The sequence below is a fragment of the Cottoperca gobio genome, chromosome 6 (assembly GCF_900634415.1).
Source record: "Cottoperca gobio chromosome 6, fCotGob3.1, whole genome shotgun sequence".
In the NCBI taxonomy this organism is placed as follows: domain Eukaryota; kingdom Metazoa; phylum Chordata; class Actinopteri; order Perciformes; family Bovichtidae; genus Cottoperca; species Cottoperca gobio.
Genome location: NC_041360.1, coordinates 5,086,295 through 5,114,073, shown reverse-complemented (window position 1 = coordinate 5,114,073; position 27,779 = coordinate 5,086,295). Strand labels below are relative to the sequence as shown.

The following is a 27,779-nucleotide window of genomic DNA, read 5'->3' as shown; positions in this document are numbered from 1 at the left end:
TGCTAAATTCTACTCATATCTGGTAAATCATTATGGACAACTTGAATTACAAGAAGTACATTTGTACATTTGTAAGAAGTACATTTGTACACTGTGTGAACGACATATGGCTGTGGTGCATGATGGGAGCCCGTGTCCAGGCAAACATCACTGCAGTTGAAGGATGTGGACAGTGTTGTCAACTCACAATAAAATAAGTTTGCACTAACTCTAAAAATTGCTAAATGTCACCAGATTCTCATATATTTAAATATATTTATTGCTTTTTGTCGTGTTCTGAATAAGTCGTAAAATGTTTCATTTAGTCGCTTTTTAGAAACTAAGTCGCAATTAGGGTCTGAAAAGTTGCTAAATATAATGAGGAAATCATCAAGTTGGCAACACCTGGATGGAAATAAACTTCAGATATGAATCTATCAGGTGGTGGGTCGATCACTTTGGTCCAGATTGAAATATGTCAACAATTATTGAATTGATTGGGATAACATTTAGTACATACATCCATGATCCCCTTACTGACTTTAATGATCCCCTGACTTTTCCTCTAGTACAATTAGGTGAAAGTTTGTACTTCCTCTCTCACATCCTGTTATATCTCAACATCTACATTGTGGATTTGCACATGGTTATTTAGGAAAATGTTAAAAATGCAACAAAAAAATTGAAAACAGAAGGAAATATAGAACATTTACTGATTTTTGCAGATTACCTACCGATGTAGCTCGACAGGAACTCAACGTATTATTGCCACTTGTTTTCATTAAAACAGCTTAATTAACACCAAAGGCACAAGTTCCTGGCAGAAGCTAATACATTTGCACAAATTAGGAAGATGTGCTTTCACTGCTGTAGACTCATGCAAATTGGGCTGAATGCACAGCAAAAATATACATATCTCTGAAATGAATAAAACAAGGTCATGCTTTATTGAATTTTCAACTTTTCTTAGATGTGTGCTTATGCATCTAAAATTCACACCTTAAGTAGAAAGCACTCGAGCCAATAATCTCCTGGAGACACACGATTATCCTGACTCGTGTATGTTCATATGATTTAACTAATGAAGATCTTAACAGACAGCTCTGAAAATAACGGATACAGATGCAGTGACCAGCGAAGCACTAGTCATTTCACTGAGTAAATCAAATTCAATCTATTTGTTTGCTCCCATGACTTCTGTTTGCAGTTGCCAAGAGACCATCTGCTGATCTTCACCACTCTGAGAGCAAAGGTCGCCCTGTGAGTTCGACTGAAACGTAGAAAAACCTTCATTAGTTCGCCGAATGGAAAAGCTGTCATGAACTGGATGTTTGTTGAATCACTGCCGTGTTATATCCATCTATTTTAAACACTTTCTCATACCTGAGCCCTGAGAAGAGTAACAATCAGGGAGAAAACGTAAAGGAGGGAACAATGATGAGGGGGAGACAGAAGGAAGTTAATCTTACAAAGAGCTCTTTTGGATATAAACATCTTTTTTTTACTGCATTAAACTTCATTCCAATAACCTTCAAGCTCCAAATCTGAATCTATCGGACTGTAATTGGCTGCTAATTTTTCCTCTCATCATGAACGTGTTGGCTAAGTTGTCTCTGAGGAAATACTGGCTGAGTGTTAAGTAGAAGAAGAGAGAAGGAGGTCTGGTGGAGAAAGCAGAAGCAGATGGCTTTGTTCAAAATGTGCCTGACACGAAACACTTAAAGCACTTAAACACAAAAAATATAAAAGTCCACATAATTAATATGAACAGCATGCCGCTTTTCTACTTTTGTAGCAGATGTATGTCATCCAGACACACAATACATGCATCATTTATGTTTATCTATCACTGCTTTGTGTCGACTGAAGCTTAATACAACAGTCCGGCTTAGACTGTGGCTTGCAGTATAACCTGTGGTCATGTGAGACGATTGATATCAAATCATTCTGTGGTTGGTCCATGTGTTTAGCCTGATGGACTGTTCACTATACTCCTCTTGCAACCAAAACCTTTCTAAGTAGCCCGACACTCAAGGTCAGCTGTGGCTATAGGCAGACGTGGGCTCAACCCACTCAAACTTGCTTTTTGCCCAATCACAAGTTAAGAAATCTTTGTTTTGCTCAGCCAATGGAAATAACTTTTATCGTTTCTAACCTCTGATTGGTTGAGCAGCCGACAGGCCCTTCTTCTCACCGTGTTCAGGCACTAACACAGAGCTGAGTAGATTGACTTTTTCTAGAAAGTTTACCCATTCTCACATTTCCTTGGGTGTCTTGAAAGGCACCTCCAAATACAATGTATTATTATTACTATTATTATTTTATGACTGCGGTGCTGCAAGCGAAAGCTCATAGTTTGACCTACATTCCATTCTTTTAATTGACTTTATCCAAAGTGACTTATAACACAATGCCTAACGCTCATCCTGTCATTTCTTTTAAGCATATAAGCAAGCCTCGTGCTACTTCTGCCTCTAGCCAATCAGAGGCTCCGCCTACTGCCCCTCCTAACCTATCGTCACACATGTTACATGGAGGAAAGGAATCTGGTGATCTTGGCTCATTAGGAATCAATAACGAATACCTCAGACATGGATGAATTTGTTAGACAGTTTGCAAAGGGAAAAAGGAGACGAAGGAAGGAAGGAAAGAAAGAAAAGATGGATATATGATTTATATATGGATTATATGGATTTTCAGGTTGCTGTTAGATACCTAACAAAGTAAAAAAAAAGATTTAAAAATGTTAGCGTCCTAGTGAACCTCCTAATTTCCCTGCTTCAAATTGTTCTTGCCAGCTGTCATTTTGCCAGACTTTTGGACATGTAGCTAGCTTTAGTCTTTTAGCTAAATATGCATTTAATATATAATATAATAATTTCTGTTCTCCAAAATACACAGAGGTAAAAGAATAAAGAAGGTAAAAGAATAAGAAGGTAAAATAATAAAGGACAGTTTTTGTTTGCAGTTTTTCACTGAATTTTTTGGTACCCTATTGCTGCCTGCTGTCATATGCTGCATTCACACAATGTCATAAGAATGGGGGAAACCGGACCTGATCAATCTTGGATCCGTCTCTGTAAACACACAGAAGTGAAACTAATACTGAACTTCTCGTAAAAGTTCAGGTTTGATGGTTCCTAACTTTGAGGACTGTTCCCTTAGACCACAGAATATTCCATAACACACAGTGCTTGTTTTAAGGTAAGCAGTTGTGTGATACATCATACTAAGGAAAGACACTCAGGAGAAACAGAGATCTGATGTATGATTGGTGAGTCAGAATCTAATTCAGACAAATAAGATAAATCCCGATTGGATTGTTGCAGTGCTACATTGTGATGCCCTAAAGGGTTATATAATTACTAATCTTGCGAAATAGCTTTAAATCTAACCTAAACTGAACTCCTGAATCACAACTGTTACAGCCCCAAACACAGAAAAACTAAGAAGTGACACATTTTCTTATCTAAGTCATTTTGTGGACATTTGCTTTTGATTATAAGATCAGAAATGCAAGCACAGACACACACACACACACTTTCTATCTCCCTCCAGCACACATTTTCCCTGTTTGCTGTTTTCTTTAGACCCACTCATTCAATGAATTGTAACTGTGTCGACACAGCGGGGGAGACACTCATGAAATCACTCACATGCAGCCTTATAAAATTAACAGCCACCATCAGCATCAGTGGCCTCCCTTGATGACACTGCGTGTGTGTGTGTGTGTGTGTGTCTGTGTGCGTGTGCGTGTGCGTGTGTGCGTGTGTGTATCTATGTTCCCAGCGTCCAATGTTTCCCAGTTCAATAATGTGTTAACACACATTATCTTCTTGTGTTCAGATTGACCTGTTTAAGTTCAAATGTTTCAGAAATATATGTATATTTAAAAATAAATAAAACTAGGCTTTAAAACGTCTTTAGAAACACAACAACGGTTATTATTTCATTAGATTTTTAATGTTTTGTTACTTCTGTGCAGTGGCGGGCCGTGCATTTCCCACCTACTGTAGGCCTTCAGTGATGTCCTACACAGTCCTACCTGAATTATTCCACCTCTATACTATAAAACTAACCGGGCGTTGCATCACCTTAACAACAGAGTTATATTAATATTTACGAAACATTTAGTTGTAAATAGCAGGCATTCCCAGCAGTACAATGTGCAGTGCCTCTCGGAGGCTGTGAGCCAGGGGTACCGCTCGTAGTTAGTGATTTGAAAGTGGCGGACAAACCCTTTTCCCGGCTGTGATAGGCTCGCTAGCGTCGGGGTTGGCCGTTCTCTTCTCACGATGTCTTTCTCTTCTTGAAAAGTTCATCTTGAAAATGGTGTTGTAATTATATCTGCGACCAAATCGATCTCTTCTCCTCCTTCAGCCATTGTGGGTTGAGAAAAAACAGCTTGTAGAAATCTAAATTAGCTCGTTCAAGTTCAGTTTGCTAGCTCTGCATAGCTCTGCCTCTCAATAGTGCGTATCCAATCAAAAGACGTGCACGTGCTGACGTTATCGTACGCCTGCTAGCTGGCCCTGGTGTCGCCAACTCGAAATCTGATTGGTTAACGCCACAGTTTTGTCTTCGTTCACTTTAAGCTACAGGCGCCCGCACTGTTGATTCTGAAGGCCTCAGGGCAGATTTCTTGGACCATGGCAACACATGATGGCTGAAATATGATTGGATAAAAGCTCTAACATAAAGGCCAGACCTCCAAATCTCGATCTGAGGCTGGAAGCAGCGCAACCAAGAGGAAAGCTATGAAATGAAGAGAATAGACTATGGGGAATAATTTAATGCATATTTGTGGAAAAAATATATAAAACTTAAATTTATATCCTGATGATGTTTAGGCCAGCAGAGAAGGCCTTGCTGGCCCTGACGGCCCACCACTGGTTCTGTGGTGTTCAAGGTCGAATCTGAACCCGGTAGAGAATATTAAAGAGTCTGAGTGCTTCTGTGCATAACATGTTACTCAAACTCTTGTTCCGTTTTGTACTTGATCCACAAAACTGCTCAGAATGTTTTATCGCTGCATGTCATATAAAAACAATGTTCTCTGTGGGTCAGATTTGACCCTATTTTTGATGATTTGGTTTGATGAGATTTTCAACAGCAATGAAAACTTTGGACCACAAAGTAAAAAAGGTAGAAACTAGATTTTGTGGTTATGAATGGATAACGAGTTATTAGGTAATACACTATATTGTGTAAAAAATAATTTGTGTTAGTGATTAAAAAGAAAAAAGGTCAAATGCAAACACAAGATACATACTTGCCTCTTTCCAGCACAACTCGAGGGCTAAGTAAAAATATTCTCATTATGTGCCATATATCATAGAGTAGGAATGACCCGTGTGTCCAGGGCACATTCCAGTGGTCCACCTCTGACTGCTGGAGGAGGATGTTTGCTTACCTGCTGCTGTGGGGGGAGCAGCTGATGGAGGGAGGGGGGTGGGGGGCCAGCGTCTATGTACCTGAGTGTGTATGCCTTTGTGTGTGAGAGAGTGTGTCAATAAGGGACAGCAAGAAGATAACAAAGCCAGAAAGAGAAAGTCAGGTGCAGCGGTGCAGATTTGTTGGTGTGTCTTTGTTGTGTGTCTGTGTGTTTAGGCGTTGGTGTGTGTGTGGGTCTCTGCTCAAGTCACAGGTGGTGCACAGACAGCAGAAACACAGCGAGGACACTGACAGACAGCCAGCTGCTTTCACAATAATAATAGCTCCTGAGAGGACGTCTGCTCTGCTGCTAACATACTGCTGCTGACATCCGAAAAACCTCCAAATCCCAGTCCTCAACTTCTTTTTCGTTGTTTCTTTTACTTGAAATGAATGTACACAGCAATATGGTCACCTGGGCGTTGACTAAGTTTCATGGCTCTATGTCCCAGGATACATTTATTGACATCTGGGGCAATATTTCCCACATTAAGTTCAACAAAGTTGTTTCAGGAAGTTGGAGAAGGCAGTAGAGTGTAAGTAGAGAACAGCAGAGTGAAACACAGCAGACAAGAGGTATTAGGGAACACAAAGGGAAAAGTATGTTCAACCCCACAGACACAGTGTGCACCTTCTATATTGTAGATAAACGTATGAAAAGAATGAATTAGAGAAGAGTTTCTAAAGTTCGGGGTCTGAATGACAGGACAGTTCAAAGACTGATATATTGATATTAAGCCCTGGCAGTGCTGTTACTGATAGCTGCTGACTGTGTTAAACTATTCCTTTAAATCTTTGCTGAAAAGTGTGGAAATATTGTGCCGGGACAATGTTCAGTGACTAAATGAACTATTTAGGCCTCAAGCCCCAGCATGTCAGTGTTACAGTCAGAGCCGTGCCCCAGTACATGTTTGGTGTGTTCCTTCTCCTTCTGTGCCCTCTGCTGGTTTCTCTGTTAGTGTGTCTGTGGCAGGGCGTGTGTGCCTCCCTCTGCAGTTCCACCAGCACACCTGTTCCTCGTTGCCATCAGCCCACCTGCTTCCTATCAAGTTATCTACTCTGCAGTATATCTCCTCCGGTTTTTCCTCCACTCATCGTCAGATTGTTGTTTCCACTCCAGTAGGTAGTTGACGTCAGACCGCTCTAATTCAATCTGTGTCGTTCAGTGTTTCTGTTTTGCCAGTTCTAACTTTTGTCTTCCTGTGCTCAGAACCTGCCTCCCTGCCTGCCTGCTTACCCACATCATTCACCTGCACTTCTCTCCTCCCAGTCTTCATTGCAATAAACCTGTGTCTGTCTGACCTGACAGTCAGATCTTGTGGTTTGTTTGATCTATAATGTTGTCTTGGTGTGGTTTAAAGAAAAAGGTAACCTGTTTGATTTGAGTGCTCCTAAAGAGCATCACACATCGGGGGTGTTTTTTTCCTGTGATAAATTTGCATGTCTGTTTTTGTCATGAATACTTTCACACAGCAGATTTTTACGGGGCTTTCACACCACGAATAAAGGCATCAGCCGCCATCGATCACGCTGTGAGGAAACAGCCGAAAACAACAACAACACGGAGGCTCCGTAGTCCGAACAAAGACTTTAAAAAAAACAACTTTATTTCTCCCTTCAATGTTGACAAAGGGAGCGCATTCAATGTTCATGTTGTTTATTCATCCCCCGGTGTGTAAAGGCCTTAACTTAACCCACTGCATGAAAAATGCAAAAAGAAGTAGGCGAGGGGCGTCTGCAGCCACTTTGATCAGAGGGCTTTAACAAGCTTTCTTTTAAATACATTTCCTGACATAGATCCGGTGGACTCAGTCAGCACTGGCCTAACAAGGTTCAGGGTTGATTTTAAAAGGCTGCTGTTTGTGTGAAACCTGTCCCGTGCTTTTACGTCTGTAAGTTAAATAACATAACAAATGTACCTACTTTAAACCAAACCATGATGTTTACTAAATTTGTTTTGTTGCTTTAACCCAACAAAGCAGTTTCTTTGCATTTTTGTTTGGTTTTATTTCATATTCTTTCATATTATAGTGCCAGACTAGCTTAAAACCCAAATATACCTACGCTTCACTGTTGTCTTTTATATCGGCGCTGGGAATAACACAACATGCATGTAAAAGCAATTTTGTCTAAAATATCATTTATGTGGATATTTTTTCACATCCTGGCAGAAATCTCATAAAGCTTTGTGACTATTCTGTCCAGGGTTGATGTACTAAAAGGAAAAAGAAAAAAGCTGCTGCAGCCTCTCAGCCCCGGTGAATTGCATGAATTGAAAAGAAGCAAAGACATAAAAATAATTCAGCTATTCTTGTGGAAGAGTTTGACAAGCTTTTATATTAAAATCATGCTGCAGCAGTGGCCTTCATCAGGGTTACCTTGTTGATGTGCTTCGCGAAGGCTTCCTTCACCTTGTTGAGAAAAAAACCTTCTATTTTCCACCCACACAAGACTTGATCTATATTTTGCGCTATGATATCTCAGCAGTAAAGGTTTAAGCAGTAAATTACTATTTTTATACACGTTAGACAACCTATGTTATGTAGAATTTGTGAGCAGCAGATTATTTTACAGATCTATAATCACATTTCCTAATATGAGGCAGCATTGTTTGTAGAATTGTAAAAAAGGAAGAATCAAAACTCTTGCTTCTTGCCCCTTAAAATAATTTCTAAATCTACAAGCTAACAAGAACGAGACTCATAACTTGGGAATATTGCGCTGCCTTTGTGTAACAGCAGTTTAAATCCTAACTGCTGCATCCGAAATGAGCTGTAGAGCCGAAAGTGACTTTTAAGTGAGTAAGGAATAGGAGCACAGACGCTGAAAGCCTGAATGGCCTTATCTAAATCTGTAGAGGATACAAATAGAAAGGCAAATAGAAAGGCTGCTGTGGAAGAGGCAGTGAGAGAAAACTAAAGCTTGTGAGAGAGAGTTTTCTGATAACACCCATTTTAGCGATTGGTAGATTCAGTTTGTCACTGATTCTTCAGAATTTGGATAAAGCATGTCCCACTAAGGAAAGTGCTAATTCCGTTGAAAAGCAACAACATTTTCTCATTTTAAGTAATCAGGGTTGATCATCTGAGGGTCTTTTGCACAAATGTAACATTTCTTCATATGTTTGTCTTTAATGTTATAAATTATATGATTATATGATCACCCAATACCCAGAAAATCAGTTGTCCCCAGACAAGAGATTGTCATTTCAATTCGATAACAACTCATTTAAAATGTATAATCTATATACCAAATGAAAGAGTAGAGTCCAATATTTCTTTAAAACTAAAAGCAATGAATGTTCAAATATATTCACTTTATTTTATGGTTGCTCAAAATGTGTCAGATATTTATAAAAAAGCACTAAAATCAGGCGACCACATGAACTGTACCGTCAGGTCTCAGTCACCACCGTCAGGTCTCAGTCATCACCGTCAGGTCTGTGTCACCAACGTCAGGTCTCAGTCACCACCGTCAGGTCTCAGTCACCACCGTCAGGTCTCAGTCACCACCGTCAGGTCTGTGTCACGAACGTCAGGTCTCAGTCACCACCGTCAGGTCTGTGTCACCAACGTCAGGTCTTAGTGACCGCCGTCAGGGCTCAGGTACCACCGTCAGGTCTCAGTGACCAACGTCAGGTCTTAGTGACCACCGTCAGGTCTCAGTCACCAACGTCAGGTCTCAGTGACCACCATCAGGTCTCAGTCACCACCGTCAGGTCTGTGTCACCACCGTCAGGTCTGTGTCACCAACGTCAGGTCTCAGTCACCACCGTCAGGTCTGTGTCACCAACATCAGGTCTCAGTCACCACCATCAGGTCTGTGTCCCCAACGTCAGGTCTTAGTGACCACCGTCAGGTCTCAGTCACCACCGTCAGGTCTCAGTGACCACCGTCAGGTCTCAGTCACCACCGTCAAGTCTGTGTCACCAACGTCAGGTCTCAGTCACCATCGTCAGGTCTGTGTCACCAACGTCAGGTCTCAGTCACCACTGTCAGGTCTGTGTCACCAACGTCAGGTCTTAGTGACCACCGTCAGGTCTCAGTCACCACCGTCAGGTCTCAGTCACCACCGTCAGGTCTCAGTCACCACCGTCAGGTCTGTGTCACCAACGTCAGGTCTCAGTCACCACCGTCAGGTCTCAGTCACCACCGTCAGGTCTGTGTCACCAACGTCAGGTCTCAGTCACCACCGTCAGGTCTCAGTCACCACCGTCAGGTCTCAGTCACCACCGTCAGGTCTGTGTCACCAACGTCAGGTCTCAGTCACCACCGTCAGGTCTGTGTCACCAACGTCAGGTCTTAGTGACCACCGTCAGGTCTCAGTCACCACCGTCAGGTCTCAGTGACCACCGTCAGGTCTCAGTCACCACCGTCAGGTCTCAGTGACCACCGTCAGGTCTCAGTCACCACCGTCAGGTCTCAGTGACCACCGTCAGGTCTCAGTCACCACCGTCAGGTGTCAGTCACCACCGTCAGGTCTGTGTCACCAACGTCAGGTCTCAGTCACCACCGTCAGGTCTGTGTCACCAACGTCAGGTCTCAGTCACCACCGTCAGGTCTCAGTGACCACTGTCAGGTCTCAGTCACCACCGTCAGGTCTGTGTCACCAACGTCAGGTCTCAGTCACCACCGTCAGGTCTGTGTCACCAACGTCAGGTCTTAGTGACCACCGTCAGGTCTCAGTCACCACCGTCAGGTCTCAGTCACCACCGTCAGGTCTGTGTCACCAACGTCAGGTCTCAGTCACCACCGTCAGGTCTGTGTCACCAACGTCAGGTCTCAGTGACCACCGTCAGGTCTCAGTCACCACCGTCAGGTCTGTGTCACCAACGTCAGGTCTCAGTCACCACCGTCAGGTCTGTGTCACCCCCGTCAGGTCTCAGTGACCACCGTCAGGTCTCAGTCACCACCGTCAGGTCTCAGTGACCACCGTCAGGTCTCAGTCACCACCGTCAGGTGTCAGTCACCACCGTCAGGTCTGTGTCACCAACGTCAGGTCTCAGTCACCACCGTCAGGTCTGTGTCACCAACGTCAGGTCTCAGTCACCACCGCCAGGTCTCAGTGACCACCGTCAGGTCTCAGTCACCACCGTCAGGTCTGTGTCACCAACGTCAGGTCTCAGTCACCACCGTCAGGTCTGTGTCACCAACGTCAGGTCTTAGTGACCACCGTCAGGTCTCAGTCACCACCGTCAGGTCTGTGTCACCAACGTCAGGTCTTAGTGACCACCGTCAGGTCTCAGTCACCACCGTCAGGTCTCAGTCACCACCGTCAGGTCTGTGTCACCAACGTCAGGTCTCAGTCACCACCGTCAGGTCTGTGTCACCAACGTCAGGTCTCAGTGACCACCGTCAGGTCTCAGTCACCACCGTCAGGTCTCAGTCACCACCGTCAGGTCTGTGTCACCAACGTCAGGTCTCAGTCACCACCGTCAGGTCTGTGTCACCAACGTCAGGTCTCAGTGACCACCGTCAGGTCTCAGTGACCACCGTCAGGTCTCAGTGACCACCGTCAGGTCTCAGTCACCACCGTCAGGTCTGTGTCACCAACGTCAGGTCTCAGTCACCACCGTCAGGTCTGTGTCACCAACGTCAGGTCTTAGTGACCACCGTCAGGTCTCAGTCACCACCGTCAGGTCTCAGTGACCACCGTCAGGTCTCAGTCACCACCGTCAGGTCTCAGTGACCACCGTCAGGTCTGTGTCACCAACGTCAGGTCTGTGTCACCAACATCAGGTCTCAGTCACCACCGTCAGGTCTCAGTGACCACCGTCAGGTCTCAGTCACCACCGTCAGGTCTGTGTCACCACCGTCAGGTCTGTGTCACCCCGTCAGGACTGTGTCACCACCGTCAGGTCTCAGTCACCACCGTCAGGTCTCAGTCACCATCGTCAGGTCTGTGTCACCACCGTCAGGTCTCAGTCACCACCGTCAGGTCTCAGTCACCACCGTCAGGTCTGTGTCACCACCGTCAGGTCTCAGTCACCACCGTCAGGTCTCAGTCACCATCGTCAGGTCTCAGTCACCACCGTCAGGTCTGTGTCACCACCGTCAGGTCTCAGTCACCACCGTCAGGTCTGTGTCACCACCGTCAGGTCTCAGTCACCCCCGTCAGGTCTCAGTGACCACCGTCAGGTCTCAGTCACCACCGTCAGGTCTGTGTCACCAACGTCAGGTCTCAATCACCACCGTCAGGTCTGTGTCACCAACGTCAGGTCTTAGTGACCACCGTCAGGTCTCAGTCACCACCGTCAGGTCTCAGTCACCACCGTCAGGTCTCATACACCACCGTCAGGTCTGTGTCACCAACGTCAGGTCTCAGTCACCACCGTCAGGTCTGTGTCACCAACGTCAGGTCTCAGTCACCACCGTCAGGTCTCAGTCACCACCGTCAGGTCTGTGTCACCAACGTCATGTCTCAGTCACCACCGTCAGGTCTGTGTCACCAACGTCAGGTCTTAGTGACCACCGTCAGGTCTCAGTCACCACCGTCAGGTCTCAGTGATCACCGTCAGGTCTCAGTCACCACGGTCAGGTCTCAGTGACCACCGTCAGGTCTGTGTCACCAACGTCAGGTCTGTGTCACCAACGTCAGGTCTCAGTCACCACCGTCAGGTCTGTGTCACCAACGTCAGGTCTCAGTCACCACCGTCAGGTCTGTGTCACCAACGTCAGGTCTTAGTGACCACCGTCAGGTCTCAGTCACCACCGTCAGGTCTCAGTCACCACCGTCAGGTCTCATACACCACCGTCAGGTCTGTGTCACCAACGTCAGGTCTCAGTCACCACCGTCAGGTCTGTGTCACCAACGTCAGGTCTCAGTCACCACCGTCAGGTCTCAGTCACCACCGTCAGGTCTGTGTCACCAACGTCAGGTCTCAGTCACCACCGCCAGGTCTCAGTGACCACCGTCAGGTCTCAGTCACCACCGTCAGGTCTGTGTCACCAACGTCAGGTCTCAGTCACCACCGTCAGGTCTGTGTCACCAACGTCAGGCCTTAGTGACCACCGTCAGGTCTCAGTCACCACCGTCAGGTCTGTGTCACCAACGTCAGGTCTTAGTGACCACCGTCAGGTCTCAGTCACCACCGTCAGGTCTCAGTCACCACCGTCAGGTCTGTGTCACCAACGTCAGGTCTCAGTCACCACCGTCAGGTCTGTGTCACCAACGTCAGGTCTCAGTGACCACCGTCAAGTCTCAGTGACCACCGTCAGGTCTCAGTGACCACCGTCAGGTCTCAGTCACCACCGTCAGGTCTGTGTCACCAACGTCAGGTCTCAGTCACCACCGTCAGGTCTGTGTCACCAACGTCAGGTCTTAGTGACCACCGTCAGGTCTCAGTCACCACCGTCAGGTCTCAGTGACCACCGTCAGGTCTCAGTCACCACCGTCAGGTCTGTGTCACCCCCGTCAGGTCTCAGTGACCACCGTCAGGTCTCAGTCACCACCGTCAGGTCTCAGTGACCACCGTCAGGTCTCAGTCACCACCGTCAGGTGTCAGTCACCACCGTCAGGTCTGTGTCACCAACGTCAGGTCTCAGTCACCACCGTCAGGTCTGTGTCACCAACGTCAGGTCTCAGTCACCACCGCCAGGTCTCAGTGACCACCGTCAGGTCTCAGTCACCACCGTCAGGTCTGTGTCACCAACGTCAGGTCTCAGTCACCACCGTCAGGTCTGTGTCACCAACGTCAGGTCTTAGTGACCACCGTCAGGTCTCAGTCACCACCGTCAGGTCTGTGTCACCAACGTCAGGTCTTAGTGACCACCGTCAGGTCTCAGTCACCACCGTCAGGTCTCAGTCACCACCGTCAGGTCTGTGTCACCAACGTCAGGTCTCAGTCATCACCGTCAGTCTGTGTCACCAACGTCAGGTCTCAGTGACCACCGTCAGGTCTCAGTGACCACCGTCAGGTCTCAGTGACCACCGTCAGGTCTCAGTCACCACCGTCAGGTCTGTGTCACCAACGTCAGGTCTCAGTCACCACCGTCAGGTCTGTGTCACCAACGTCAGGTCTTAGTGACCACCGTCAGGTCTCAGTCACCACCGTCAGGTCTCAGTGACCACCGTCAGGTCTCAGTCACCACCGTCAGGTCTCAGTGACCACTGTCAGGTCTGTGTCACCAACGTCAGGTCTGTGTCACCAACATCAGGTCTCAGTCACCACCGTCAGGTCTCAGTGACCACCGTCAGGTCTCAGTCACCACCGTCAGGTCTCAGTCACCACCGTCAGGTCTGTGTCACCACCGTCAGGTCTCAGTCACCACCGTCAGGTCTCAGTCACCACCGTCAGGTCTGTGTCACCACCGTCAGGTCTCAGTCACCACCGTCAGGTCTCAGTCACCATCGTCAGGTCTCAGTCACCACCGTCAGGTCTGTGTCACCACCGTCAGGTCTCAGTCACCACCGTCAGGTCTGTGTCACCACCGTCAGGTCTCAGTCACCCCCGTCAGGTCTCAGTGACCACCGTCAGGTCTCAGTCACCACCGTCAGGTCTGTGTCACCAACGTCAGGTCTCAGTCACCACCGTCAGGTCTGTGTCACCAACGTCAGGTCTTAGTGACCACCGTCAGGTCTCAGTCACCACCGTCAGGTCTCAGTCACCACCGTCAGGTCTCATACACCACCGTCAGGTCTGTGTCACCACCGTCAGGTCTCATACACCACCGTCAGGTCTGTGTCACCAACGTCAGGTCTCAGTCACCACCGTCAGGTCTGTGTCACCAACGTCAGGTCTCAGTCACCACCGCCAGGTCTCAGTGACCACCGTCAGGTCTCAGTCACCACCGTCAGGTCTGTGTCACCAACGTCAGGTCTCAGTCACCACCGTCAGGTCTGTGTCACCAACGTCAGGTCTTAGTGACCACCGTCAGGTCTCAGTCACCACCGTCAGGTCTCAGTCACCACCGTCAGGTCTCATACACCACCGTCAGGTCTGTGTCACCAACGTCAGGTCTCAGTCACCACCGTCAGGTCTGTGTCACCAACGTCAGGTCTCAGTCACCACCGTCAGGTCTCAGTCACCACCGTCAGGTCTGTGTCACCAACGTCAGGTCTCAGTCACCACCTCAGGTCTCAGTGACCACCGTCAGGTCTCAGTCACCACCGTCAGGTCTGTGTCACCAACGTCAGGTCTCAGTCACCACCGTCAGGTCTGTGTCACCAACGTCAGGTCTTAGTGACCACCGTCAGGTCTCAGTCACCACCGTCAGGTCTGTGTCACCAACGTCAGGTCTTAGTGACCACCGTCAGGTCTCAGTCACCACCGTCAGGTCTCAGTCACCACCGTCAGGTCTGTGTCACCAACGTCAGGTCTCAGTCACCACCGTCAGGTCTGTGTCACCAACGTCAGGTCTCAGTGACCACCGTCAAGTCTCAGTGACCACCGTCAGGTCTCAGTGACCACCGTCAGGTCTCAGTCACCACCGTCAGGTCTGTGTCACCACCGTCAGGTCTCAGTCACCACCGTCAGGTCTGTGTCACCACCGTCAGGTCTCAGTCACCCCCGTCATCAGATGAAAAACTGGAATAAGTTTGTGTTCCTTCTGTGGTGATTTGGTATCTTTGATTAAGCCTATACTATTGAGTCTCCACACTCCCATAGCGTCACATATTTAGTATTTTAAAAAAACTGCATCTATTTATAATATACCCACAATGAAGAAACTTTCAATTGTAGAATGCCAAGTTGCTACAACCCACAAATGAAAAGAAATAAATATTACATTACCTCGGAGTGTGTCTACAATGGTCGAGCTTTGTTGCATTTTGACTTGTGAAATGTAGGTTCACACGTCCATGGGTCACCGTTATTGGAGTTGGGAGATTTCACATCACAATAACCTGACACCTGCAATTATTAATGCTACTAAATCACTTCTAACGAGGAGGGTAAAGATTAACCAATAAATATTAGAAAAATAGATTAACCTACATCGATACAGATCCACAGATTTGACCCAAATGCTGTATTCATTTCAGAGGAACATTTATTTTATTCACAGGGACATACAGCCTGATTGAAAATACCACATTCAGAAGGACCACACTGACCCAGGTGCTAAACACTAACCAGTCCCCAGCATTTTAATACACAAATGTATTCTCTATAGAGATTGGGACACAAAGTTATCCACTGTATTATTGCCCACGTTAACATAAAGATCAAGGAAATAACTGATTTTAATCACACTTCTATTCTATCACAAAATGTGAGCTTGTAAAACACAAGCTTTCTCCTTAGTTATTTAATAACAGACATAATATTCAGAGGGATTTATCCTTTATTATAGTATTACTGATAACCTATAAACCCCTCATAGCTTTTCCTTAATGTAAAGTGATACCTATTTTTAATCTGAACCTCCCCTATTCGTTTTAAAGCGGCAGCAAAAGGTTACTGTTTAATTCTATTGTGCCCAATTACTCTGTATCTTTAGCCCCAAATATTTCCTTTTCACATAACCTCCTCTGGACCCACAGTGAATGAATGCAACGGCATAAAGTCTATTGTGAATAAAAGCAGCGCTGCACTCCTGGGAGAGCTCTGACAATGGAGCAGCCTTGGCCTAGATGCAAATCATAGCATTATTCAGACTACACTGTAGTGTGTGTGTGTGTGTGTGTGTGTGTGTGTGTGTGTGTGTGTGTGTGTGTGTGTGTGTGCACGTTTGAGTGTGCACGTGCTTTGCGCAGCTTCATAGTGGAGCGCCATGCTACCTCCTCATTTGGTGGCTTTGGTAGAAGCGCTAAAACCATGTTCCTGAGTGGACAGAGAGAGGGAAGTGAAAGACAAGGGAGGGTGAGAATAAAGGAGGAAGAAAGATAAAGAGAAGGAGAGAGAGAGAGAGGGAAATAATGTGGTATTTTTTATAAGAGTGTAGATATGGACATGTGATTTGTGTGTGTGTGTGTGTGTGTGTGTGTGTGTGTGTGTGTGTGTGTGTGAGCTCTTATGTCCCTGCATTAGGCAACACTCACACTAAGGTGGCTGGGTTGCAGGATTAGTAGTTTAATTGGTACCTCAAGGAATAGAAGAGATTTAACAACAGCAGAGTGGTACCATGGGTGAGCTGAAGGGCCATGGTGACACGCACACGCACGCACGCACGCACGCACACACGCATACACAGTTGTTTTAAGTTGTTATTCTACTTTGGAGGAAATTCTCTGGAACCAGTCCCTTACCAGGAGTCACTGTTGAGACAAAACTCTGTGTCTAAATGATGCTTTTGCATACATGCCAATACACACACACACACACACACACACACACACACACACACACACACACACACACACACACACACACACACACACACACACACACACACACACACACACACACACACACACACACATTATTGTCATGTGGATGAAAAAACTTTGGAGGTGGCACTTGAGGGAGGGGGTCGCCAAAGTCATTAGGATACATCCTCTGTGTCGGAGGGTAATCTTTACAACATCGTGTTCCAATCCATCAGTGGTGGAAGAAGTATCCAGATATTTTATTACAGTAAAAGTAGCAATACAACAAAGTCCTGCATTCAAAATGTTCCAAAGTAAAAGTGCAAAGAAATTAGCACGCAAATATACTTCCAAATATAATTTCCAAAAGTAAAATTACTAATTTTGCAGAATAATATGTTATATTATTGTATTATAATCTTTGATGTAATAATGTGTTCATTACTTTAATGTTCCATATGCACATGTTAATGTTGTTGAATTAATAATCTGAATCTGCAAAGTATATTTACCTCTGGATTGTAGTGGAGTAGAAGTATAAATGAGCAGAAAATGGTACTTCAGTGTAATACTTGAGTAAATGTACTCAGTTACCTTCCACCACTGCAATCCATCCAATAGTTGTTGAAATATTTCACTGTGAAAACTTTGACCTGCTGGTGGCACGGCAAGAAAAGACAGAGAATCAATAAAGTCATGAAGAATCATCCATTGGTGGCCATGACCGTCTGTACAAAGATTCATGGCAATCCATCCAATAGTTGTCGAGACATTTCAGTCTGGAGCAAAGTGCTGAACGGACTGACCGACAGACCGACATGCTGCCAGCATGGTTAAAAAAGGAAGGCAGGAATTGAGGAGGGGAGTCCAGGAAGTGCATTTGAGCCAAGATATCAATGAGATGACTGAAACCTCAAGGAGAAGCTCGCACATACACACATCCTGACAGGAGGATATATTCAGGACTATAATGTCACACTTTGTAGATCTCAATGAAAATGTGTCTTGAACAAAAGGAAAATCCTCCCTCGATTCCATGGAGTCGGTTTCCCTGAGTCACACGGCGAGCTGAGCGGCAATACTTCCCTGTGAACTATCGAATGTCTGTAGGCTGTATTATATGGAGCATGTATGCTGCCGCTGCCTGATCACACTCTTTAGTTTGCAACAGCCTTATTCACAATACAGTGAGAAAAGAGTGCTGGTCACAACTCTGTCGTAGCATTAAATAACTACTGAAGCTGGCAGCTCTGTGGTAGAGCAGCTTTATTTGGTTGTAATAACTATTTTGATCTCTTTGGTTGACATCTAGTCTTCCTAATATCAGTTTACAGTCTGCTGTGATGATTCTGTACTTCAGGAGTTTTCACTGATCTGACATTGCTACCAGATCAGCGATCCTCTTCTAAGACCCTCAACACATTAATGTCTCCCATTCCTGGTTGAGAGTATGACAAGATGGATGACAGAGGTATGTATAAATAGAGTGGTGAGCGGAGACGACAGAGAGAGAAAGGGTGGAATGATGGATGGGTACAGGATATAGAGAGCTGGAGTGGTGAGAGAAAGAAAAGGGGGGAAAGAGAGCAAGGAAGTGAGAGATGTTCTGCATCTTTAATCAGCGTCATCAGGCCTCCAGCCCAAACAATGAGAGGCTAAAAAGAGCGGTGGAGAGAAGAAATGCTGCGAGAAGAGAAGAGGAAGGGCTGTTCAGGAGAAAGTGTTCAAAGTTAACATCAAGTGGAAATTGTCTTAAGGAATCAGTATATTTTGTCAAAATTTAAATGACCAAAGAAATGAGCAGGAGTTCCTCCATTTGTTTCTGCAGTGATCATTTTTGGTCATCATATCAGTGTGAGTGGGCACTAAAAATAGCTTATCGCTTAAAGGAAAAGTTTGACATTTGGGGGAAATATGATTTTTTGCTTTCTAGTGGAGAGTCAGATGAGAGGACTGATACCACTCTCATGTCTGTGAGTTAAATATCAAGCTGCTGCCAGCAGCAGATGTTACACAGAAAGTTAACTGGCTGACTCTGTTGCTTAGTCCTATGTAACAATTTTGGGTTATTGTATACATTTATGTTTGTATTTACAAAACAAAAACAAAAGAAGAAGCAATCTGGAAGGAAACGGGATGCACGTTTTCCAGAGGTGACGCCATGTTGTGCTAAAGTTAACAGGGAGTGTTTGTGAAGGCACAACGTGAACATTTCAGATATTTCTATTTGACTGAGGTGTTTATAATTAACAACACTTTGTTCAAATGAACTACTAAAGGTAATACATTGAATATTGTATTGTTAGTGGTTAAAACAAGTAGAATAAGCAGTTTGTAGTTAATACATGTCAGTGGCCTGCACTGTAATTATTGCAGCAGCTTAATTTCAAGTGTGGCGTATGTAAATAGACATTGTATGCTACTTTTTAATTACATTAGAAGTGAATAGTAGTGTTTCGACCAGCTGCACACTGTGGATTCTTTTAAAAACTTTAATTACGAAGGATGTTTATTGAATATAAAAGTCAATAGAAATGTGTTTATCACAGAAAGAGTAAATGACTAGAGTGAATGTGTGCTTTATTGAAAATGCAACAATATTGAATTAAGTGATGGACTCAAGTGAACCTGGGCGAGGAACTGAACGAAACATGAAGAACTGAAATGCATGAGATAGAAATATGTTGTTTTACCTGCTTGATACAGGTTACATTTTGTTACTGTGGTACTAATCCCGGGACCCGTAACATTTACAGTACCAACACTATGCTATACAGGGCTATGACATGCTCCAGTCTATAGCGCACCACAGACATCCTCGCCTCACTGGCTCTCAAAGGTCACCGCTCTCATAGGAAACACCCAGACGCCTGATAAAGATAAAAAATATGAGCAATAGCTGTAGCATCATAACAGTTTGTTTTCTCACACTAAAATGGTCGAGGTTAATTGACTCTCTCAAAAAGGTGCTGCATGTAGCATTTCTTTTAACATTGGTACCTTTGTACCTTTCATAAAATGACTGACACACTGAACAAGATAAACGTGTTGGAAGTGATCTCTCCTTTATTCCACTGACACCTGGCAGAGTTGTGGCAATCTAGCAGTCCTGCTGCATAACTCTTTGCAATCACTCTGTTTGTGTAAGTGAAAGAGTCAATATCCCTCTCATATAATCCCACTCAGTAAAATCATTTTTTATTTTATCAGGGACTTTATCACAATCCTGTGATGTGCTTGTCAAAGCCAAATCACGAGGGCAATTCTCAATGGCAAATGGAAATTTAGTTTGCAACAACGGAGGAAGAAATGAAAGAAATATTAACAGTCTTGATGTCAGTTTGGTGCACCAGAACCTTCAACATCATTGTGTTGAACAGACGAAGTCTCTTCAGAGTATACGGTTCACTGTGCAGAACTCCTTTACAACAATCTCACAGAGCCACTAACATGGCTGCAGACACGGCTGTTAATGGTGTTAACAGAAAGCCTACATTTTGTTGGTACAATAAATACGACACATCGTCTTTGTAGCATCCATGTTGTTTAAATCCACTGAAGTCGGAAGAACGACTTCTCAACTCAGGAAATGGGCCATTGGGTAGGTCTGCGCTCTCCGAGTGCCATTCTAGTTTGAAATATGTTCCCCTACTTTATGTATTGGCAAGACTAAACTGGAGTACTTCTTTAAAGAAAGCCTGATTAATCCTCTGCTTCTGGCCTGGTGGCTCAAATCAAAAGTATCGTACAGGCAGCTAATGGTCTCAGCAGAGTTCTCATTTATAGACATAAAATCACTTATGAGTCTAATTTAAATCATGTGTAAATGTAATACCTTTACATTGTACATAAAGCCCCTAACTTGTATTAATGTTCACACACAGCTATTTTAGGACATATCATTCTTATTCTCATGTGAAGAGGTCATGAGTAAGTCCAGTGAGGGATTAGAGAGTCAAGACTTTGATCTGTGGTATTGTACAGATGTACGCGCTCTATTGATATCAGATAGCAGACTGACTTTGTGGAATTGTAAAATGCTTGTCTCCACTTTTCTTTCCAAAAGCCTTGTATACTCCAGCTCAGATAATGAGTACTGCCATCCCTAAATAACTGTTGTCTTTGTTTTCTAAACAAAAGTTGCTCTGATGAAAAAACTGCCATAAAATGATATATTAATATAATTTTCCACTTTCACCGAGTTAAATCTTTTAGCAAATTTCATGTCATAACTACCAAATATTCAATCGTTTCCTAATTTTAACCCTTTAAATGCCAATGTGTTTAGTTTTTTAAGACATAAACAAACAAACAAAACAAAAAAAACATTAATTATGTTCTATGTAAATGCCAGGGGGATTTTTGCCACTAGGATATTGACGTCCAGGATATGTCCATGATTAGCAACAACATTGAACAAACACGTAATACGCAGCTATAGCCCCCAGTGGAAACCAGGAAAATAGCATGTATTTGGCACATAGAGCAAACATGAGAAAATAGCCTAATCTGGTGGGAAATAATCAAACTACAATTTTAAAACCAGGGCTGTAGATTGAAAGCATGATATTATACAATGCTTGGTTTAATGCTGTAATTGGGTTTCAAGTGTCTGTATTTTGGCTACACAATTTATGAAAGACTTATTATAATAGCTGACTTTCAAAATCAGAAAGAAAAAAAATAATAATAATCATACCCTAGCCAAAATGTATGCCATATGCATTCACACAGCCAAAATGATCAAACAAATGTAAAAGCCAAAAATTGTCCCTGGTGAGGCACAATGGTTAAACACTGAAATGTAGCAGTCTCAGTGCTGTGAGACTTTTAGAGTGTGTTTAAAGTGGCACTGTATGTGTGTGATCACACTGACCTGCAGATGGAGTGTATCTCGTGTGTGTCTTCATCCTTGCGGGCGTTGTCCGTTAGACTGTCGCCCAGAGCCATCAGACACTGAGCGAAACCCTTATAGATGGAGTGACACCTTCTCGCTGTAGATGCAGCAACAGGGCATGGGCTCGGCACTGGAAAACACACACACACACACACACACACACACACACACACACACACACACACACACACACACACACACACACACACACACACAAACCACCAGTTAATGGCTGCAGCTGTTGGACCAGAGTGAGATGAGATAAGTGTGAAGATATAAAGAGCGTCTGTGAAGTGAGTGACACTGTCCATTCAGCTTTATGTTTCAATGATGGGCTGAGAGGTTGAGTATTATCCATCACACACACAGAGCTACAGCTGTGGGTCCATCTTCATTTCTTCTTTCCCCTCTCACTCATTCAGTGTCTAAAGTCTGCTGCTGATTAATCGCTCACATCAAAAATGAGACTTGTCAAGGCTTGTTGAACAGGAAATGGAAACAAAACAGTGATCAAATTATGTAAAGAGCAACAACACACACAATCATGTTTGAGTTCAGCCAAGACCCAATCACCATAGGTTTACTGACACATCGGATTACTTGACAATCCGCACAAAAGGAGTATTTGCACTAATACACGGTAATATCTTAGTCTGAACAGTCAGAAGGAGCGTACTGAGGATATGAAGAGGACAACACACTGGATGACAGAGGTAAGCTGGAGACTATTTCACACATAGTTCCTGGTAAATTACTAAAATAACCTGCCAGACACCTGTAGGGATTTTTTCTATTCAAACATGCAGCCAATCAGAAACAGGTCAGACATTCAAACTTTAGTTGGTGTTAAACACAGCAGCCTCAGAAATGCGAAACAATTTGCACTCTTAACGGAAAACGAGCTGCGCCCCCCCTGAAATACAAGGTGTTTTATATAAAAGTTAGTTGTGATTTTGGCGCTATATATATATATATATATTATTATTTATATTGTCTATATATATATATATATATATATATATATATATATATATATATATATATATATATATATATATATATATATATAGCGCCAAAATCACAACTAACTTTTCACATTGAACATGTGCTCTTTTATTAAATAAACTAAACGCTTATGTTATTTATCTAATTTCTGTGCATGTGCAAAAAAGTAAAAAATCCAACACATTAATTATAAATGGAGAGACGTTGACCCCAACATTCGGAAACTCAGGTGAAAATATCCGTGTGTTTTAAACGCACGCAGCCTGAATCCATTAGCTTCTACCGCCCCTGTTGAGAACCCCTGGTGTAGCAGATAGTGGCACAGTCGTGGTGGGCGTTTTTTTTCCGGTGCCAATGTTATGCAAAAGCATTGCTTAACAAGTTGCACATTCGCAATCGGCTGAGTCTTGGGATTTGTTCGCTCTCTCCATGTGAAGGGTTAGATGGAAAATTGGCAGTACAGATTTCCCTGAATATCGATCCTTCCTCCCATTCATAGATGCAGGAAATGTTCCTGAACATTACACGGATAGACTGCAAGTGTGAAAGGGATATATGATTAGAGTCACAATGCGACGAAACCCCCAAACTCCTGTCAGCTGCGAATGTGAATCAAAACGGTGAAGTTACGGTCCAGAAAATTTAGTCGATGAGATGAAAGAAGCTAAAACACTCTTTAGAGCTGAGGGGAACCACATAGTCGGGTGCTAAAGTTTGTTACTACGAGTGACCCTATTCAAATTACACAGTCCATTGTAAATATAGAAACATTTATTACTGCAGATTTAACATTGAAATTCAAACTTCACTTACGACAGAAGCTCAAATCATCTTTTAGAAAAGGATCCAACCAGGAGACACAACAACAAGTGTGTCAAGTGTCAAGCTGCATCTTGTCAGTTGTCAGCATGGATTGTCAAGACACTTGCTACCAAGCGAGACGAGGTGCTTACTGTCAGTTCTCAGTACGTATAAGGATTAGGCTAGGACCTCAAGGACAAACTGTGTTTTGGCAGGAGAAAGGGGAATCAGATTTTCATATTTGAAATGCCTTTAAATGGCAAGTGTGAAAGGTAGTAATGGAAGTTACATACACCTATGCTTTTAGGTGAGGTTTTTTCTTCATAATATTGTTTAAGATCATTTCTGATTTGACGTCACATGTCCGTAACATGACGGATCATTTGTAAATGTGACGTCACTGTTTGGTTTGTGGACTGTTTTGAAACCTTGAGTTTGGCATTTTGCTCGTCGCCATCTTGGTTTTTTGGAACCAGAAGTGACACAAGAGGGTGGAGCTAAGTAGAACCGAACACTGAACAAGTCATTTTTAGGCGACCACAATGTGGCAATTAACTTTCATGAACTGAAAAGACACTGTGAAAGGGTTAAAGTTCTAAGACAAAAACACAGACAACCCCCAAACCTGACAATACCGTGGTAGCGACCTGTCAATCACAAGTAGTACAGAAGTAGTAACACGCTGCTTTATCGTCTATTTTACTCTAAATGGGAACATTTGCTAAATGAGCATCAGGCTTTATTGAAGAAGACTTGAAACCAACGATTGAGACCATCAACTCATGAGGAAAATGTTTACTAAGGTAATAAATCAAGTGGGGTAATTGTAACTTCTCAGATATCTTTTAGCAGCCAGTGGAGTCTCCCCCTGCTGGATATTAGAGAGAAATAAAGTTTAAGGCGTGCCGCATTGGCACACTTTTCAGACGTGGAGGTTGCTGCTTGTTATCCGCATACAGTCTACCTACAGTCATCTCACAGAGGAGAATTATGTTATGTCAGGTGAAACCAAAAGATGAGTACAATTAGGGGTCCACTCAGGAAACCACTTCTCGTTCATGTCTTAAGAAAATGTGGAGAAACCCCCATCAGAGCTTCTCCAAGGATTTCAAAGTCAGGCTCTAAAGTGCACACTCCATGAATGCATAAACACACATGCCCCTGAGAACCCAGTCTCACAAGTCATTTACTTTGTACATAGCTATTTACAGCATCTCACCAAGGGCCAAAGCTGTTTTGTAGAGTCAGATTTGAGCAGGAAATGTCATCCTGAGAGATTTGTATTTGGTTGATGTATTTAGAAATAATTATACGCAATCATTCAATCGTTTTGGTGTTGTATCAACATTTATAGAGGATTGATTTGATAGGGAACTGAGTTTTAATATATACACTGCAGAGACCTAGATCTCTTCTGGGACGTGGGCACCACTGTTTGATTAGGCTGATCCTTTCTCATTTTTTAAGAAGCAGCCAATGAATGTGAATCAGAGGCCTGAGAAGCCTTCGAGGAGCAGTATCATGAAAACAGAAGATGTAATTATTCCATCAAAAGGCTTTTAAATTTACATTCCCCCTTCCTTCATTCAACTCAAAGCTTCTTCACCCTTCCTCAACATCTTTAGCCTGATTCCAGACCTTTCAATCACCTCCCACATCTACATATTATAGAGGATTAAAATAGGTCTGGTGTTGTGCTTATTAATGGCTAATCTCTATAAACAGACATTTACATATGAATGCAGAATCTGTAGGCTGGTTTCCGTTTCTAGTCAGTTGTTGCAAAAGAGGAAATGCAATCTCAGAACTTAAAGGCTATCGTCTGATGATGATTATATTTTTATTAGCATAAAAGTAGCTTGTAAACTGGCCAATTGTGAAACTATTTGTTCGTAGACGTTGTTTCTCAACTCCAACTCCATTCTCATGTCTGAAGTTGCTAGTCGGACTGTAACAATGACCAGTGCACGGAGGGGAAAGCTTGAGCTTCTCTGGAACCCCCAGAATATTGGCCGCTGCCCCCAGAGACTTATCGTCGTCAGACCGATAGCCGATAGGTTTTGAGATTGATTAATGGCTGTTTTGTGGTTGGAAAAACAACCAATCAGAGTTTTGTAGATTGGATTAAGAATGGAGGTGCCACCTTCCTGTGCCAGAGCCAGAAGAATAGCGCAAGGAAAACCTTATCTACCCTTATAGAATTTACGTTTTTATATTACTAATTTGTTTTCCCAAATCACGTTGTGATGGGAAAATGAATGCCGGAGACCCAGGCTCATGTCATGTACGTATGTGGTTAAGTTTAGGCAGCAAATGTACTTTGGTTGAAATGGGGATTTTGGATAACACGTTGCGTTTTGTGCTTCCAATTACTGTAGATTTAATCAGTATTTAAACGACACTACGATCTTTCCCCAGGTTATAATCCTGGAGATTAACATGAAATCAAACCCTATGTTTGATTCTATTTATGGTTGGCAATTGATCTGCAATAGCCATTCAATGTATTTACATTCAGTAATTACCTCACTATATAGTAGTTTTTGTGTTAGTGGTGGAGTCCGCCCTTCTAGTACTGGATTGAGATTGTCTATTTAGGCACGAGGGATTTGCAGGAAAAAGGTGCATGTTTGTTATGCAGCTTTTATCTCATTAATACCAGCCTCACTATTCACACTCTTACAACCGTGTCAGAGCTGTACTAAGTTACTGCTAATGCAAACGGACCATACTACTGTACCAGGATGGTTTGTCTGTCTGTCAACAGGGATTAAGAAATAACTTCTGACGCGATTTTTCATGAAACGTGTCGGAAGTGTGTAGCATGGGCCAAGGAAGAACCCATTTCATTTTGGAATCTGAATCACAGGGCCGAGACACATTCATTTTTTTTTTTTTTAACATTGTGAGGTGTGTGTGCTCCAAGTGCCCTTGTAGTTTATATTGATATAAACTGTGGTGTATCCCCCACAATGAGGTCAGTACATTTCTTAACTACCTAATGTGAGTAACTATTACGAAGTAATTATTTAAGTAACTCCAACAGGCCTCGTATGAACTTAGGATTCCATGTTTAAACACAAAATGGTCATAGTAAAGTTAAATATGACCACGTTTACTAGCTACTGTCACAGTACGGCATTTACATGTTAGAAGGAGAGAGTAACACTGAGCATTGTTTTTTTTTGGTAAATGAAAAGGTTGACTTCTCTGTCAATGTAAAAATAAAACCCAACCCAAGTGTTTTAGGTGTAGCTAATACTAACAGAGTCCCAGAAAACCGCATGACTGGTAACACAAAAAGCTGAGACAATGTCACGAAAGAGTTAGCTCATCCCAGAGGACTCTCATCGTTGACAGGACTCTCTGGAAGAGTGAGATCATGTTGTTAGCTGGTAGTGACTGATTTTTACGGAGCCAAGATGGCCCTCTTCAAGGGTGTGACAGGCACAGATGCATTATGTCATGATTAGTGTACAAGGCGGTGTGGATAGCGTTCCTGAAGAGTGTGTCGTGACAAGTTAGAGTCAGAGAGGAGCCACGGCTGGAGCCTGGCAGGTGAACAGGAGATGCTAATTGGGTCAGCCACTGCATCACCCCAACTCTTCCCCCTCTCCCCAGAGACCTGCTGTTTAATATTTAATAAACCAGACCTTCTCCCCCCCCCCCACTCTTTGTGATGTTTTTCTCTCTCTCTAGGAAACCTATTGATTTCAGGCAGGGTTGTTCACGGGGCCTGAAGATTATTGGCTTCAGTCATCTGTCTCCATCAAGTTTTAATGAAGACTTGAGGAGGAAAAACAACTGTAGAAGGAGAAAAGAAGAAAGGTGTGTGAGATGGAGTTGACGGGAGAAGAGAGAAGATGACCAAGAATGCAAGACGTAGTAATGACAGAGACATTTAGGGGGATTGATTAGGCATGTGATGATTGAAAAATAATCAAACTTTGCAGAAAATCAGATGCAGAATAGTGATGCCCGATCAGTCTCATATATCCGTTTTTGGTGGTCAAATTTACACACGTGTCACATGATGGATTTACATTGCACACACAGAGGCACAGACAGCAACATCACAGCCACGCACACACAACGAACACATCGGTGTGGAGGTTCTTCACTGTGAGTCTGACTGGTCTTCTGCTGCACAGTGACAAATCCCGGCCGGTCGCTCTGTGGGTCGATTGAGCAACAGAGATACGGTGTCATTCCACTTTGATAATGCACCATTGGCCCGCGGACCTTTACCAATGGCACACTAGCAATAGGCGTGCAAGAGTGCCCTCTCATCCGCATGCAAAATGACTTCTTTCACAGCCATTGGCAGCTGTGCAACATGTTAATAACTGCAGTTTGATTACATTTTTTAAGTTTATTGCTGATGAACAAGATTGGTGGAAGGTTGGTAGGGTTT

The 27,779-nt window shown here is 43.8% G+C and overlaps 1 protein-coding gene and 1 long non-coding RNA gene across 2 annotated transcripts in view; one reads left to right on the top strand and one right to left on the bottom strand.

The window, feature by feature from the left end:
- The window catches only part of nrn1la (neuritin 1-like a), an 83,139-nt gene that overhangs the window by 1,328 nt on the left and 54,032 nt on the right, over positions 1-27,779 (bottom strand). Inside the window, exon 2 of the mRNA XM_029434279.1 lies at positions 21,539-21,689. Within this exon, the coding sequence (XP_029290139.1) occupies positions 21,539-21,689 (151 nt within the window). The remainder of the gene's footprint in view (positions 1-21,538; positions 21,690-27,779) is intronic.
- LOC115009943 (uncharacterized) lies at positions 6,531-7,047 on the top strand. Its single transcript, XR_003832401.1, has 2 exons — positions 6,531-6,733; positions 6,886-7,047. It is a non-coding gene; the product is annotated as an uncharacterized LOC115009943 (long non-coding RNA).